Source organism: Haliotis cracherodii, unplaced genomic scaffold (assembly GCF_022045235.1).
Source record: "Haliotis cracherodii isolate W230 unplaced genomic scaffold, xgHalCrac1.p SCAF_11, whole genome shotgun sequence".
Lineage (NCBI taxonomy): Eukaryota > Metazoa > Mollusca > Gastropoda > Lepetellida > Haliotidae > Haliotis > Haliotis cracherodii.
The window spans coordinates 23,249,692-23,267,855 of NW_027266266.1; the positions used below are offsets into that span (position 1 = coordinate 23,249,692).

General features: G+C 42.5%; 2 protein-coding genes across 3 annotated transcripts in view; one reads left to right on the plus strand and one right to left on the minus strand.

Annotated features, from left to right (window-relative positions):
- LOC139455595 (beta-1,3-glucan-binding protein-like) overlaps window positions 1–18,164 on the minus strand; it is a 27,958-nt gene continuing 9,794 nt past the window's right edge. The window contains exons 1-14 of one of the 2 annotated variants that reach the window (XM_071237149.1): window positions 13,799–13,805; window positions 13,080–13,180; window positions 11,716–11,814; window positions 10,308–10,430; window positions 9,386–9,538; window positions 8,703–8,806; window positions 7,834–7,908; window positions 6,936–6,996; window positions 6,182–6,364; window positions 5,266–5,343; window positions 4,972–5,089; window positions 4,387–4,458; window positions 3,276–3,411; window positions 1–894 (exon numbers count right to left, since the gene is read on the minus strand). In XM_071237149.1, coding sequence (XP_071093250.1) covers window positions 679–894; window positions 3,276–3,411; window positions 4,387–4,458; window positions 4,972–5,089; window positions 5,266–5,343; window positions 6,182–6,364; window positions 6,936–6,996; window positions 7,834–7,908; window positions 8,703–8,806; window positions 9,386–9,538; window positions 10,308–10,430; window positions 11,716–11,814; window positions 13,080–13,173 — 1,512 coding nt within the window. In that variant the 5' untranslated portion in view covers window positions 13,174–13,180; window positions 13,799–13,805 and the 3' untranslated portion in view covers window positions 1–678. Of the gene's footprint in view, window positions 895–3,275; window positions 3,412–4,386; window positions 4,459–4,971; window positions 5,090–5,265; window positions 5,344–6,181; window positions 6,365–6,935; window positions 6,997–7,833; window positions 7,909–8,702; window positions 8,807–9,385; window positions 9,539–10,307; window positions 10,431–11,715; window positions 11,815–13,079; window positions 13,181–13,798; window positions 13,806–18,164 lie in introns of those variants that run through there. The other variant, XM_071237148.1, reaches the window with a different exon arrangement.
- The window catches only part of LOC139455593 (UDP-glucuronosyltransferase 2C1-like), a 3,227-nt gene continuing 1,588 nt past the window's right edge, over window positions 16,526–18,164 (plus strand). Inside the window, exon 1 of the mRNA XM_071237146.1 lies at window positions 16,526–16,604. The gene's annotated coding sequence lies outside the window, so the exon portion shown is untranslated. The remainder of the gene's footprint in view (window positions 16,605–18,164) is intronic.

The following is an 18,164-nucleotide window of genomic DNA, read 5'->3' on the forward strand; positions in this document are numbered from 1 at the left end:
GTAAGATCTTCAATTAGTAATGAAAATATACATCAAAATTTACTTTTTCATGGGCCCATGGGCGACATAGTTCAAATGTTGAGTTTTAAAAAATATTTTTTTACATTTTCTCTTCCTTGTTATGTACCCATGAGAACAGCATGTTCAGTTTTGTAATACCTTTGGCAGAGAGTGGCCATAGCATGAAGAGTTTCTGGACAAATGGGTTTCCAGAATTAAAATGGGACGTGTTTATTTATTAAATTTATTATCTGCACATCTGCGAGGCACGTACATCTGTGAGTGTCTTATCTCCAGCTTGAGACAGTGATTAAGTTTGGTTTAATTCGCTTTGAACCAAACAATTATATATATCAAGGCGTCAGCTTGAGCGTAATGTGAGAGGAAACCCCAATATGATGAAGGTCTTAGACGGAAACTACATGAGGAAAGCCCACTGTGAAAACTGGATTTTTATAGACCGTTAATACCTTTGCCTCGGAAAGATGGACATGCAGCTGTGCTCGAAAATAATGGTTGCTCCCTCCCTACTCGATGCGGGTGTAAGAATAATATACAGAAGCAACAAGAAGATGGCTTGTTTTATTTCAGCATTCACTTGCAGTATATCACTCTTTGCAGGCCAAATGCTCAAAATATTAAAAAATAACGACATTCACGCTATGGCGTCCGCAAAGGTTATGGCTTCAGTTTCCAGACTTTGACGTAGTTGATTTGCATAGCCGCATCTTCCCCATTGTTTTGGTTCGGTTTCCAGGTGGGGTACCACAGATTCCTGGCGTTCCAGAACGCGGTACTGTCGGCATCTTTCCAGGGCTTGGCGTACGCAGTGTTGGTGAAACTGTCGGGGAAGAAGTTCTGTCCGCCCACGGCGACGTTGAGGATGATAAAGAACTGCAATAAAAGCGACAAAAAGCAATATATCATAATCGTAATGATAATCATTACCTTATTATACGAAATCTGAACTCAAAGCAGAGACCACTGTACGATTCCGGTTATATCAAGTGTTTATGAATCACTATCAAATAGTGGTGTTCGCGAAAAGGTGAGCGTATCCTGTCCCTTCAATAGCAACCCTCACAAACACATGCAAAGGCAAATGAATTGTTCACCTGAAAAAACACGTGAACAATAGGGAATTGCATCGGACATCAATTCTGTCACTGATACGAAATTTGATCAAAGGGATTTATCAATTTTTATGTCCGACGCCATGAACATCGAGCGTATTTTTCCGTAGAGTCATCTTCGGAGAAAACGTGACTGAGTGATTGTGTTGGATTTAACGTTCCTATGAATAGTGTTTAAGGTATATCAGATTGATACAGCTTAATGTTGGAAACAAGTGAAGATGGTAGTTGACATTTACCCACGAGGAACCCACTCTTGGATTTGGAGGTGACAAACATAGGAACATAATTGGGAACTGTGGGTCTTGAATCCATGACTACTAGATCATGACTTGGATGAGGAATGCCACAGCGTTTATCTCCACCAAACGAGTTGAAATACGGTGCGAGGCTGCCGCGTTTAAAACCGCACGTGCACCCGCCCGTGCACCCGCCCGTGCACCCATGTATTATTAGGAAAGCGTTATTGGACGTCAGCTGGCCCTTATTCAATGTTAAATAAGCGTTTAGTCGACGAAGTCATTTATATCCCCCGCCCATTTGAATACGTTATAGACCCAAACCAGGTAACTGACCCAACATTTCTCTTAGCCCATGTCAAAAGCTGCAATGGAAATTCTAAAATAAACTCCTTATTATCAAATGGCACCAGTTTAGTATGTGTCTGGTAAGCATGCCAAGTCTTGTTAGAAAGTATTGAATGAGTTTTGAGTTCCGGAAATGAACACCACCCTTATGGAACCTAAGTCCAACTTGTTGCCATGGAAACGTAAAAATTAAAAAAATCTAAAATTCCTAAATAGCAAAAGGCACCGTTTCAGCATGAGTCTGATAGACATGCAAACTTTCGTAGAGAAATATTTAACGGTTTCTGAGTTATGCTCCGGAAACGATTTCGGGACGCACGCGCACACACGGACGGACGGACGGACGGAACCCATTTCAACATCCCACGCCAACTTCTTTGGGGCGGGCATTACAAGCAATGTTATTAATGAATATATGAGTCCAAAATCTGTACAAAATGGTACTCAATAGTAACGGAACACAGAAGTAGTACATTATCCCAGCTTACCGAAATATGAGGCAAATTTTAGGCGCTTACCATTCCCGGACCCACAACCTCGTTTAGAAGTTATAGCTAATGCAAGGCTTCGGTACACATATTATCATATTGGAGCTTTGAAAATCCGGGTTAGAATTGATCTTCAGCAACCCATGCTTGTAAGTATGTTCACGTGTTGATTGTCAAAGTTGAATCGCGAAGGTTAACCCAGAAATCGTACAGAACTTAATTGTGAAATAAATAAATAACAAATAAAGAGAAAATGCAATTGTTCCAATATGTATCAGTAGCAATATTACCATGGTAACAGGCCCTATTACCTAATGGGGCCTTTACACAGGATGGCGACCTTCGTGCCTCCCGTGTGTGACCATAAAATTTGCCAGGTCGTCCTTGGAGGCTCAAAGGAGGCAGAATGGTTGCCTAGGCCGTTCCAAGGTGGTACACAGGAGGTTCAGACATCGCCATGGACGCCATGGTTGCCGTACATTTTTTAACATGTTCAAAACAGTCGCACAAAGGTCGCTGAGGAGATTGGTTGCTGAAAGGTGGCTCAAAGGAGGCAGAAGGGAGGCATAAGCATTGCCGTTGTTGCAGAATGAAGGCACAGTGCTCGCCCAATTGTCGCCAGGTAATTTTTCCCTTCTATCTGGGTAATGCTTCTGCATACCTTGTGCCTCCCTTGAGACACCATGGCATTGCTTCTGCCTCTTTTCTGGCTCCTTTGAGCTACCTGTAATGCGTACTCAGCCTGCCTATAAATAGAGGTCTTGTATCTGTTGTGATTAATTGTGATTGCAGACGCTGCACAACACGAGTAGTTCCTGCTGAACAACTGCTGGAGCAGTTACATAGAAACATAATTTTCTGGGTTTAGGCGACCATTGAACGTCCTGGCCAGTTTTCGATCGCTCAAAGGTGGCACAAAGGTCGCTGCCCTGTGTAAAGGGGGCTTTGACAAGATGTCTGGTTTTGCAGGTGTAGCTGAAAAATATGCATCTCCATCCCAAAACATCCAAGCCCCCTTCCTCCTCTCACAACAGGTGTTTTATAGTGTAGGTCAGCTATATATTTACCTCTTGGTCAAAGGGGGCCATCTTTGATGCTCCAGCCCAAGGATTGGTGAAATGTGTTTTGTCATAGCCGCCATATTTCCAGAAGCCGTCGTTACCTGGATCCACAGTGAGGATTAACTCATCGTCAAGGAAGAATCTGATTGCAGGGGTAAAAACAGAAAGATGAAGACCGCTGCCGGAATGGGGTTTGTGTAATATGGCCAGGAAAGGTCGAGGTGGGATAAGAGGTCGTTATGGGGTGCTTGAAATGACAAACCTAAAAGTAATATTCAACTTTGAAATATTGGTATTGGAATTATTAGTCTTAAATATGTCTTACATTTGTAGGTTTTGCAACCCCTACATGTTAAACAGCATCAGCCTATTATCATTATTCAACCTATATTACTCCTTCCCCCGGGCCCTCAACCTGGCCCCCTATCCCCACCCACACATACGCGCCCTCATAAACATAACAACGACTTCTACCCTTTGGTTGGCTATCTATTTGTCAGACAGTCAGTTGTTTGACAACTGGTCGCTAGACAGTGGAGTTGGGGGTCAATTTTGAAATTACCAATTGATAGAAAAAAACAGTTAAAATCAGCGGGCTTTACTCAGCGAGGAATACTTTGAACAGGCAGATAAATCTTAATTCCTCCAATGTAGAGGATGTAAACTCAGTAGCTATTTCCACTGAAACATAGTTTAATAAAACAGTCATCATATCTAACCAGAGACAGTATGGAACGCCTTTCAAAGAAAAGCTTATACTCCAAAGTAGAATTTCCTAATATAATCATCGTCTTGGACCACATTTTAACAGCATCATTTACATCAACAATGCAAATGATGGAGTCAAACATCTTATTTCTTTCCTGAAAATTGCGAATATTAGGACCAGTGAAGATCCGAGGTAGAATAGGTCTTCAGCAACCCATGCTTGCCGTAAAAGGCGACTATGCTTGTTGTAAGACGCGATCAAAGGGATCGGTGATCAGGCTCGCTGACGTTGATGCATGTCATCGTATCTCAAAACGCGGAACACGAGACTTCGATTTTAAATCGGTCACGGTAGAAAGGAGATAGAGAGGACTAAGATCTGCTTTTATGAAATTGGTGCTATACATACTTCATGTTATTTTCGTCCCACTCCAGGCCGTACTTGTGGAAGGAATCTCCAAAAGTTCCATGTTTACTGTCCCTGAAATATAGAGACGGTCTTGTTCATAACTGTAGCAGGGGTAGCCATCTTGGATGACTGTATACATGTGCTAAAGGTACATGTTCGACACGAGATATGGTCCAATACACCTGTAAAAACCTCGTTATATCGAATTCCGTCAACTCGATATATTACTTTATGAGATATGCCTTTAGGATCCCGATAGAAACGTTATCGATGATATGGTATTGATATGATATAGCATGGATCACTTTTTGTCTCGATTCTGGTGTCCCCTAGAATATTGGTAAATGTGACGTCAAACTAAACTCACTGATTCTTGTCTTGAAATATGGATGGAATATAGCTAAATGCGACGTTAAACGATACTCACTGATTTTTGTGTCGAAATGTGAATAACTCGTTTATTTTTATCAGGTCTTGGAGTCGGGGAGGTTAAATATTTGGTTGTAGCAAAGTTTAAAGCATACTTTTATGGGCGTGTAAGAAAACGTTTTTATAGAACGTAGACCGATTTTTCTGCAGCCGTACTTTTCTGCATGTCCACGTCCCCAATTGTCGTGTGTCCAGTCTGGACCGAAGTGGATTGTACTGCCCATGTGGTTCACGCCTTGCGACTGACCTTTGGAATCGTGGTAGTGCAGGTTGCCTAGCAACATACAGCAGTACAAACGTAACGCATAAATGTAAGAAATACCCAATCACCTCATCTCTCTCTCTCTCTCTCTCTCTCTCTCTCTCTCTCTCTCTCTCTCTCTCTCTCTCTCTCTCTCTCTCTCTCTCTCTCTCTCTCTCTCTCTCTCTCTCTCTCTCCTATATACTGACCTCGACTCTCCACGATGTCGATTTCACCGGAAGCAGGCCATCCGCCATAGCTGTCGTATGTCGGCATCATCCAGATAGCTACGGAGGACATACTCGTTAGAATACAACTGTATCAACACCTATACCTATAGTATATCGTGATTCTTACATTATCTATCAGATGAAACTGTACGTGTTCCAGGAATTCATTGTGCAAGGGCAAATTAAATCTACCATCTATTTGATAGATTGTTAAATAGCTTATTTCGTAATAACTTTAAATCATTTGTGATTTGTTCAACACCTAGATTTTCCTTTTTTCTGTAAGCTCTGATCGTGTTGTAAAGTTTGCTTCACCAGGGCCATTCGCAAGCTCTGATCTACTGTACATTCTGAGAAGTTCTCCAAGTTCTCCCCTCTAAACTTCGCCCTTCCTTATTTTGACATAACTTGCTAGCGGATAATATAATAATACTGAGTTTAATTCTCTACATCAATAGTGATGTAAATGTCATGAAACTATAAAGGTTTATATGAATAATTCCATTATTTTGTAATTCGCCCTGATATTTCTAGGTTTGTCAAAACCATACCCATGCAAGTTGGATTCACCAAAGTTGCACTTTACTCCCACTTCAAGCTGACACGCCGTGGTATAACCGCAATATTGCTCAAAGCGGCGTTAAACTAATCTCACTCACAACTGAATAAGACATTGAAATGCATCACCATATTAGCAACACCGGTGACAACATCAGTGGGCGCCCGGTTATTTTTTCGCTAGCATTTATTTTTTTCAAAACCCTTCTTTTCTAGACAACCAGCATATCCGGCTCAGAAAAAAATTGTTTATTGTTTACCTTTTGCAGTATTTTCTCGAACAAATTATTTTCGTCCCCCATCCAGAATATCAAATGCTCTGTCCCTGTCTACCTACCCGGCCACAGCCAGTCTCCTGTTGGAAGCTTAGCCTCGATCTCAACCTTCCCATATTTGAAGTTAAAACCACGTGAGCTCCTGATCTTCGCTGATTGGATAGGGTTCACCACACGCCCAGGGGCGCCCTGTCTCTCGCAGCCGTAGAACTGGTTTCCGGTGCATGTGTCGTATGGACCAGCGCCTTCGAAAGAAAGAAACAGTCAATGCATAAAGATTAATCTTTCTTTACACATGAAAGTCGGATTTTGAATGGCTGAAACCCATAATATATATTATTTTCTATCCATACCCCGCTAACACGTACGGTACATTTCGCCGCACTCAGTATTCCAACTATATGACGGCGGTCCAGACAAACCAGTGATTGACATCATGAGCTTCGATCCACGCAATTGGGATACGATGACATGCATCAACCAAGTCAGCGAGCCTGCCCACCTGATCCTTTAGTCGCTTCTTATGACAAGCATAGTCGCCTTTTAGGGCAAGCTTGTATTGCTGAATACCTATTCTACCCCGGATCTTCATTGGTCAGTGAACGAAGTGGATAAATACCTAACGTTACTGTGGTATTATTGACGATTCGGGACAAAGCATGCAAGCATAAGGCATACCTACAATAGAATAAGTCCACCGGTCCCTTGTGCGACATAGGTCGATCATCTCATGTCCTAGTCAAGACCTGTTGACAACTTATGTTATACTCTGCCGATATGTTATGAGTATCTACTTGAGCAAGGGAGGTAACTCACCCCACAGTTCCAGTTTGCCGTGCTCCAAGAAGTTAAGGCCGTACTGGTCTGATGTCAATGTCTGCAAACATGACGCAAACTTATTTAACATTTACTAGATATTAAAAATACAAAGTTTAAGTAAATACAGTCTAAAAGGGTTTAAATGTTGTTTATTTGGTAAAAAGAGTGAAACTGGCTGTGCACATGTGCTTGATGAAACTTGTGAAGACGTTTAGGTTATTAAACTAAAATCAGTTATCAGGTGAGGTGAAATGGGGTTTAACGTCGCGTTCAAAATTATTGCGCATATATATGAAGAGCATGCGCGTGCTTGCGTGTGTGTGTCTGCTTTTTGTAGTCCGGACTAACATGGATACCCCACTCAGACACTGTATACTGACTCCAAGCCGACCAGGCCTTGTTTTATACCCTTTATGCCGAGCGCAAGGCAGGCCTAGGGTGACAACAAGTGTCATCTTTTGACGTCTTTTGGTATGACGCGGCCGGGGGATCGAACCACCGACCTTCCTCGCTCCGGACAGACGCTCTATCCACGGAGGCGGTTGATTAGCAAAGGAAATCATTTACAAGAACAATGTGAGATTCTTACAAGTCGGGGGATATGGTTGGGCAATGGCCTGTTTATATATCATTTAACAAAAACTCCGCTTTTTTGGTAAAGGTTATACATTTGGTTTTAACATACATAAATGAGAAAAAAGTTTAAGAAAGAAACTAAATTCATGTTGGGAATCGAACCCATATCGCCGGTGCAACGACTGAACACTTTACCCACTAGGCTACCCCATCGCTCCTTGGCTCATCCCACACCCCACTGTCCGTGGTCGAAACCCTTGTTTAGGAACAACGAGGCCAATAAAACGCAGCAATTGAATGCAGTTTCGTGTTTACGTACGGGTTTCAAGTAGAGAACACCGTTCTTCACGTAGCTGTTGGTTCGGTTGTTGGTGTAGTACTGGAATTCCCAGTTCTGTAACAAAACATAATCTATGTCAGATTTTACAAACGCTTCAACCGCATACGATTTTAGAGCACGTCTTGAGCGCGGCTCTCTGAAAACCAAGTATCCACGAAACAGAAGATCGAGTACATTACCTGCACTGTTTAAAGTAACAGTTTTATAGTTGCATTGACAACTTGGCACTTGCAGATCAATAGTTTTTTTGTTCATACATATGCCTAAGTATTCTCAGTGAATATCCGGGTTAGAATTGATTTTCAGCAATCAATGCTTGATGTAAGAAGCGACTAACGGGATCGGGTGGTCCGGATCGCTGACTTGGTTGATGCATGTCATCGTATCAAATTTACGTGGATCGATGTTCATGATGCCAATCACTGGATTATATCTGGTGATTATATACAGACCGCCGTCATATAGTTGGAATATTACTGACAGAGGCGTTAAACAGCAAACAAACATATATTTAGACTGAAAGTCTCAAAGACGTCGTTCAAAATAGTATCTTATATTTTGTCTTCTTCACCTTATAGGAATTCATTTCCGTTTATCGCCCTTCGTGATTATGTAAGGCAAATTTGCATCCATCATCTGTACAGAATAGGTTACAAGACTGATGTTCAAAAATCACTTTTGATATCAATGTTGACAACCATCCAAAGAAAAAAGAATATCCACTCATTCAGGCCTACGCGGTATATTGCGTTTAGGACTTTGTCATTGTGAGATCGATAAACCAGCTACAGAATGGAGGGCTCACAGGGCTAGCCGCGATGACTGAAATGAGCCGAGTGACTACCCACCCCACCTCCTCCCGCCGTGATCTCGTGCTCCCACGTCTTCAGATCAAAGGTATTAAATTCATCGTCAAAGATGAGGCACGGGTAGCTGGTGCAAACAGGCGAGTCTACAACAGAATAGTGACTTAGTGAGCGAGAACAGCTATTATACAACGTTTTCCAAACCATACCAGGATGAAAAGGTCCTCTACCGGCTATGATACCGATCAAATACATTACCATCGAATAACAATTTCTTCTTTGTTTCAATTTTCAGTAACCATGAAACAAGGGAGTATGCTTTCTTTTGCCCGGTAGTGTATGTATTTCATAGCAACAGGCTTAACACCGAAACCCAGCAGTGTGTAACAATACCCGTCCAATAATCACTTTTTCACAAAGAAATCCAAATCATATGATACAGGAGTGAGTGAGTGAGTATAGTTTTACGCCGCTTGGAGCGATATTCCAGCAATATCACGACGGGGGACACCAGAAATGGGCTTCACACATTGTACCCTTGTCGGGAATCGAACCCGGGTCTTCGGCGTGACGCTGTAACCACTAGGGTACCCCACCGCCCCTATGAGACAGGTAAGCTGGTTGTTCCACATCGCCCATATAGACGATACATGTGGAATCCAGTCTGATGTATTCGTATGTGACATTTAGTTATTGTAAAGCGTAGACAATAAAAATATCCTCACCGTCGCAGTCTTTCTGGACAGCGTTGAAACTAACGCTGTCTATGCTGTGGCCGCTTGATGGCGTTTTGTGAGTGACAGCTTCCGTCTTTGGATTATGGGCAGGTTTGTTCGTCACAGGTGCGTGAGTTACCGGGGGCTGTGTATTGGGACCACCTTTATAACAATGTCAATGAGTGAGTGAATGGTCTTGTTAATCACACCTGACTGGTCCAAGTTACACAAAGGGTAACGTAAGCGACCCATCATATCTATTTCTGAATGTTTAAACGCTTAACAGCAAAGATGTCTTCATACCGACCCACAGTGAGAGGCAGGAGTGGCGCATGTGTCTAATTGAGGTAGGCCGTAGTTCTCTTTTCTCGTAGTTGAAATTTTCGTAGGCAAATCTACTCTCAGACAAGTTTCTCTCCCATCTTTAGCCAAAACCATGTTTAGGTCGTCGTATATCAGCAATAGTCCTCTTGAACCATTCTCTCAATCACTGTAGGTTCGCACCTCGTTTAGGTCCACGTGCATGTAAGCAATTGTGTCCTTGAATCATTCTCTCACACACTGTTAGCCAAAACCATGTTTAGGCCCTCGAACATATGAACCTTAGGTCTCTTAAACCATTACGCCACTTACGGTAAAACAAGTGATAAAACATGTGCTTAGGTCCAGAAACAAACAAACAATAGTCCCGGTGATCCACCCGTTACTCACTGTAGGTCCACACCTCTTTTAGGTCCACGTGCATGTAAGTAATTGTGTCCTTGAACCATTCTCTCACATACATTTAGCTTAAACCATGTTTAGGTCCTCGAACATGTGAACCTGAGGTCTCTTAAACCATTAAGCCACTTACTGTAAAACAAGTGATAAAACATGTTCTTAGGTCCCCATACAAGTAAACAATAGTCTTGGTAACACATTCATTACTTACTGTAGGTCCACACCTGGTTTAGGTCCTCGGACGGCCGCCCACGTGACAGTGCGTACAACCAGTAGTGTACGGTGTCCCCGGGATGTAAGGTGACTCCGTCCTGCACGTACACCCACGACGACCCTGAGGGAGACAGATTCGTTCAGATCCCTGATGCGTGTATATGTTACAGGGAATATATGCACATGAACGACAGCTTCCTAACAAACAACAATAAAGAAGGGTGGTTTATTTCACGATAAACCATTGGTCTATCATGACGTCATTTCTGGTGATTCTAATATACGCTTGAAACATGATGACGTCGGAAATTGGACAACGTTATTTTTTAGAGGGAAGTGACTTGTGAGTTCTTCCCCATAGATGTAGCTGGTCAACCCATATAAACGCAATGGCCGAACGATCGCGTACGATAGTGGGGAAGAAAGGACACTCAGTATTGAGAGAAAAGGTTCGGATAATCGACGTGAAAATTGTGAGAATATCCGGGAATTAATAAGTTAATAAAGTTACACCAATCCAACCCCATAAAATCGACCATATATTTGTTCAGGTGAACAATTGACTTGCCTTTGTATGTGTTAATGAAGAATGCCACCGGTGGGGCAGGATACGGTGATTCATAAACACATGCTAATGATATAGTCGGAATCGTACAATTATAGAGAATTCCTATGATTATGGAAAAAAATTGTGTGGATGTTTCTTAACGACAAGTTGCTTTCACGCAATCTGCATTCGGATGTTGTAGGAGTGAGTGAGTGAGTATTGTTTTACGCCGCTTTTAGCAAAATTCCAGCAATATCACGGCGGGGGACACCAGACATTGTTTGTTTGTTGTTTAAAGCCGCACTCAGCCGCACTCAGCCGCACTCAGACGGCGGTCTGTAAATAATCGAGTCTGGACCAGACAATCCAGTGACTGACATCATGAGCATCGATCCACGTAACTATGATACGATGCCATGCATCAACCAATTCATCGAGCCTGACCACCCGATCACGTTAGTCGCCTATTACGACAAGCATAGTCGCCATTTAGGGCAAGCATGGGTTGCTGAAGACCTATTCTACCCCGGATCTTCACGGGTCGCTTCACACATTGTATCCACGTGGGCAATTGAATCCGGGTCTTCGGCGAAACGACGTTGTTATAGGAGTGAGTAAAGACGTGGATGTGAGCCCACGGGGGATTCCGTGTTGGAATATGCTGGACGAAAGAGGCAACTAAATGGATCGGTTGGTCAGATGGCGAGTCATCGTACCCTCTTGCTCACAATATCAATCACTGCATGCATTGTCTGGTCCAGACTCGAGTATTTACCGGCCGCCTTGACACAGTTGGACCATTGCCGAATGCGGCGTTTAACAAACAAACAAATATGTGGGCGTGTAAGTACACACTAACCTTGCTTGGTCCTGACGTCAACGTTGTAGCGGCCGGCTTGGACGCCTGTGACATCCTGGTTGATGCTGAAGTGAATGGCCACCAAATCATAGTCGGCGTCTGTTGCCATAGAAACATGTACAGTTTTGTGTTGTCACAGACACGTGTAGTCGTTTCAACATGGCATCTTATGTTATGTATTAACGACAAAGATAACACGATATCAGGGCACCCACTTATAATTCCATGGCTTGTAGAAAGTCTGTCAGATGTCAACAACAATAACAACAACAATAATAATGAGGAAAAAAAGAAGAAGAATTATAATAACAATGTATATGTTAATAATGAAATTACTTAGTTAATAAATGGCAAATGGTGTCGGTGAAGGTAAATGGCGTCATTGTTGGGGGAGGGGGTCTTTCAGGTTTTCCTCCGACATTAAGCTGGCACGCCGTTATATAACTGGAATAATGTTAAAAGCGGCGTTAAAATCCAACAGTTATGTCATCTGTCAGATATTTAACAGACAGGTCTTTTCATCAACTGTTACTCTGTTATTGCGAAACTTTTGCCCTAGCGAATTTTCGCTCTTTTGTTTTGTCCTAATTTGGAGCAAAAATATTTTAAATATGTTCCAGGCAATACATTCTCTCCAGACACCCACTACACCTATGCCAAGTACACTATCCAACCCACACCCATACCCGACATGGAATACAACAAAATGGCCAGCCCCAGAGACGATTATCAATAAGAGGTTTGACCTGCCGGGCAAAAGAAAGCATACACCTGAAAATTGGATTTGACCAAAGTATGACTTACGTTATCAAAACGTTACACGGCTGAAAACAGTCGCCGAAAGACTGAACACTTTTCCAAAACACAACTATGTATCAAATACATCATCATCAAATAACCATTTCGTCTTTGTTTCAATTTTCAGCAACCATCAAACATAGGAGCATACTTTCTTTTGTCCGGCAGTGTAAGCAGTGCGATGCAGGTCTTAAACATTTACGGGGCGGTCGGGAAGCTTAGTGGTTAAAGCGTTCGGTCGTCACGCCGAAGACCCAGGTTCGATTCCCAACATGGTTACATTGTGTGAAGCCCATTTTTGGTGTCCCCCGCCACGATATTGCTGGAATACTGCTAAAAGCGGCGTAAAACCATACTTACTCACATAACATTTACAGCTTCGGTGAAACTTACGCGTATGGTACAGTGCTGACAAAACAATAATAACCATCACGTTGATTGTGGGATTCGAACCAACGATAACTGGATTCAAGTACGGCTAGGGGACGCAACTCTGGTGGCTGTCGATCATGAACGATTGGCTTATCAATATCAGAATAACGGTATGGACGGAAGGAAAGACTCACCTGGTATTTCCCATCTTAGTCCCGAGGGGGTGAGTGGTGTGATCGTGGGTTTCGGGATAGCCCACACCAGAGGCAGAAGAAAAAGTACCCACATGGTCCAGCTAAGGGAACAAGATTGATTGATTGTTTGTTGTTTAGCAGTATTACCAATTACATTGAGGCGATCTGTACATAATTCATAATCGAGTGATTGTCTGGATATCCAGCTTCTCTGAACAAAAAAGTGCTTCATAACACTCAAACCGCTATAGAGGTACATGGTTGTTATACGTAGTACACAGTATTGAGTCATCATGGTCATGATTAGGGGCGGTCGGGTAGCCTTGTGGTATAGTGGATAGACCGTCTGCCCGGAGAGCCGAAGATCGATGGTTCGTTCCCAGGCCGCATCATACCAAAAGGAGTAATAGTACTTGTTGTTTCCATGCCTGGCGCTCGGCATTTAGGGTTAAAAAGGAATGGTCGTCTGTGAGTCAGTATAATGTGACATGGTGAACCATCTATGTTATTCTGCGGCATGGTACCTCAGCACTATAACACCGTGCAAGTCCAAGCAGACACGCACGCACACGCACACGCACACGCACACGCACACGCACAGCAACAGCCACAACCACAGCCTTACACACACACACACACACACACACACACACACACATCCATGCACATCGCTGTATATATGCAATAATCCTGAACGCGGCGTTAAACCCTCCCCTCACCTCGAGAATCTTACCACAGTCACAACGTCTTCGGTAGGAGCTAACCGGGGTCTGACAAACAGTTTACTCGAACCAGTCCTTGTAACCCAGGCGCGGCCATCTTGGAATCCTCGGGAGACTGGAGCAGCAAATATGGACACGTACGACTATGAACAAAACGACCTTTGAACATCGTTCGTTCTCGCGTGTTGATCTTGTATAACGAGTTCAGATGAACTGCAACCGCACAGTGTACGGCCGCCATAACCGTAGGAGTGCTGGAAGTCACGTGGTCAGAGTGGAGTGAGTGTTGCCAGAACTTTCTGAGTGACGTGAAAGAGTGTACGTTTCCGCTGCAGTCACTATTTTACACTATGTCACAGCAATCTGCAAATAATATATGCTGGGTTAACATATGTGAGGTTGATAGCATGGGCACCGATCCCCGCAGTCGGGGTCCGAAAGTGCACTATCAGTCAGGTGGTACGTTATAAGCACCCAATCCTCATCCGTTCTTGAATACCCACGGAATAGTGCATAAACATGGTACCACCAGCCTGGGACCAGTTTGCTGGAAGTAACACAATAGACAACTAAATATACAGTTTCTTGAGTTTCTTGAGTTTCTTGAGTGAGTTTCTTGAGTGAGTGAGTTGGGTTTAACGCAGCTTTTAACATTATTCCAGTTATATCACGGCGTGTCAGCTTAATGTGGGAGGAAAACCCGAAGTGATGAAGGTCTCAGACGTTTACCACTTCGGTGAAACACACGAGCACGGGTATGGTGCTGACAATCCTAGAAACATAATCGGGGCGTACAATATCTTGACCAGCATTTGGTAACAGCATCAACTAGAGGTCAAGATGCCAGGCAACAATAACATACAAACAGTTAGGTCACTGTCATCAACCTAGCGCCCTTTCAGTCAGCTCCTATAGAGGACCTTTGTGTTAAGATTGGATTGTTTACAGGTCGTCGCCGTATGGCAGGAGAACGGCGTCAGGCAAAACACAAACACTCACGCAAACACGCAAATCATGGGAATGACGAGTGCTGTAGAGAAGTACATGCTTACCCTTTTCGCTAGCACCTGGTGTCATCACAGATTTTTAGTGATCTTTTCATATAATTTTCACCTATGCCTTTTACGTCAACTGGATTCATTTTCGGGAGATAATCGAAGTTGATTATTTTCTGGCGTTGACATTGTATGTGTGCACAAATCATATCCTTCTCATGCCTCGCGAATATCCCTCTGAACCCATGTAGTGAGTACACCTTATAATAATGCACATCCCATTCATATTTCCCTGAAGGAAATATTGTAGCAGCTTGTTCAAATGCTTTGTCCTGAAATTGTCCCCCTAATATTTCTATATACACGAACACGTCAAAAATGGTACTTGTTAATACCCTGTCTGGCGCTCGGTTTGAACGGGATGAAACAAAGACACACACACACACACACACACACACACACACACACACACACACACACACACACACACACACACACACACAAACACTGTGCAGTAACATTGAACACGACATTATACCACATTTTACCTCAAATAATATTTCTTCAATATAAGGCAATATCAAGAAACGACCGCTTCAATTTCAATTTCGTTTTTGCACGCGATTTGTACTTTTTGCTCTCGCCAGTCCATTCGTCATCACTCGCCCCTTTCCGTAACCTGCAAGCATTCGTGACCAACTCGTGTTATTCCGGGACAAGCCGAATAGCGACTCGTGCCCCTATCATGGCCATTTTTGCGACCGGGTTCCGTCTTTGCGCAAACGGGCATACCTAAAACAATTGTCAACTCGTTGCGTAATGGTTCACATTTATTTCCCCATATATTATATATATTTCAGATGCAATTTAAATCACATCTGGACATGCGGATTTATACAGTATGATTGAACACATTTAACTGTGTCTTGGGTATATTTTCAGATGCAAGACATATGTAAAATCAAAAATTATTTCTGAGGGATTCTTTGACGAAGAACTTGAAATCATACGCACATTCTGATTGGTTTGTCGTATTTTCGCACATAACATTCATCGATAGGGGGACGAGTCTTCTTTCAGGTTACGGAAAGGGACGAGTGGTGACGAATGACCTGCAAGAAGAAGGTTGTCCCGGAATAACACGAGTTGGTCACGAATGGCACGAAGAGGGTTGTCCCGGAATAACACGAGTTGGTCACGAATGGACCTAGTCGTGCTCACTTTGGACCTTGACTCGTCATACTTCGAGCCGCAGGGTGTGTGGCAAAAACAGGTCACGTGGTATATTTTAATCATTATAGCTATGTAAGCTATGAAAGAAATTTAAAAAATCTATAAATAATTTCTACTAGTCACATGTTGTATTAATTAAAATACACGACCTGTCATATTGTGTGGATACCAGCTCATGTTGGGCTGCATGATTAACAGCAGAGATAGCAGACTACGGTTACAATGAACCTATAGTGCATGACACCAAAAAAATCTACCACGTTCAAGAACCAGAATGCAATCACCTCCATCGCAATAACATATGGCCATTATTAGAACTGCGGTGAATTGAGTTGAATATCAAAGAGTTGTCAAATTGCGATCCCCCATCCTTATCAGTATAAAGCATCGCCCACTCTGCTCACGAACACTCATTTGATTTGTGATTTAATATATACCGGAAAAAGCTTTTGTTGTTTAAATTGTAGGTAACATTGGCTGGTATTAATACTACACTGACGAAGCAAGCTTCTTGTGACGGCACGTGTACTTCAGGCTGGTGCGGTATAAGGACACTATCTCTTGTTTCGAGACGTGTAAGTATGGATGGCATGTTATCTTTCATGCCATGTACTGTTATTGTTGGAATATTGCTAAAATATTACTCACAGCGGCGTTAAACTATATTCCCTCGAGCTCCCGAGATGATTTCGTTTTGAAATTGACTCGGTATGTTTGATTATGATCAAACTGACAGCATCAACAGAAAAGAATATGCTCTTGCGAAAGAAATTCTTTCTTAAACTCGACAGGCATGTGATTTCGAATATACTACCAATTTTAAATAAACTGACGGCCAAAAGAAACGTTTCCAACGATATTTCTAGGATAAAATATGACCAACACAACTTGAAGCAGCAATAACAATAATTGTATTGTAGAAAGTCATCATTCAGAACAGTAAAATGCGAATTTACTAATTCAACAACCAAGTCCTTGACCTCCAACAGGGTCATTTCTTGACAAGGGATCATTCGTCAAGTATTCGATCAACAACATTGGTTATAACTTTAAGGTGACGACGGCCCAGACCGTTCAATACGGGATATGACCTCCATGAGCGGCAATGCATCTTCGAATGCGGTGTCGAACTGAGTAGACAAGCGTCCTCACATCGACTGCAGGTATCCGATTCCATTCCTCAGGGAGAGCAACGATAGGGAACAGATCCGTGCGTAATTTATACCAGGAAATTGCACGATAAATTGGGAAAGAATGTTTTAAAAAATTGCTGACAAACACCAATATCTCCCAAAATCCGCAAAGCACGTGCAAAGAACGACAGAGAACATGAAGGCTGTATTCGTGAGATGTGTTCTTTACTGTTTTTGAACAGGTTGGCATCTTTGTTTCAAAGTGGCAAATCAGTTAATGTTGGTAACGTTTCTTTTGGCCCTCAGTTTATCTAAATTCATTTAATTTTAAACGTAGTAGTACTCTTGCGCTACAATACAAATGTATACACCGAAATAGCAATAGCTTTATCATCCATTCATTATTTTTGTTTTGGTTTTGTTTTTGTTTGTTTTTTGTTACACCGCAGTCAGCAATATCCCACTTTTGCGCAGGCTAGTACAAAATATCTCCATTGTATTGCGATAAATACCCTGTGCCCATATTTTACCCCCATAAGTACGAGATAATAAAAGAAGCGTCGATGCTTTAGCATAACCAGTCTCGATTTTCCAACGAAACAGATTCCATTATGCGAAAAGGTTAAACAGCGTTGAAAATTATATGAAAAAATTCCTGAAAATCGATGATGACACCAGGGCCCACTTGCACAAAGCGATCTTAGCGCTAAGATGATCGTAACTCCCATACTTTAGCATAGGCTTACAATAGTCTTAGCGCTAAGATCGTTTTGTGCAAGTGGGCCCAGGTGTTCGCGAAAGGATAAGCATGTCCTGCCCATCGGCAGCACAGGCCACACAACAATTTGCATAAAAGATTGTGTTCAGTGGAATATTCCTAATAAGTTCAGGATATTTATCATCATTTAATGGGGATACAATACACTGGATAATGGGGGATGATAAAGACGATGTTTTTACTGAGTGAAGCGTGAATCTATATGCAAAATCATCCTTTTATCC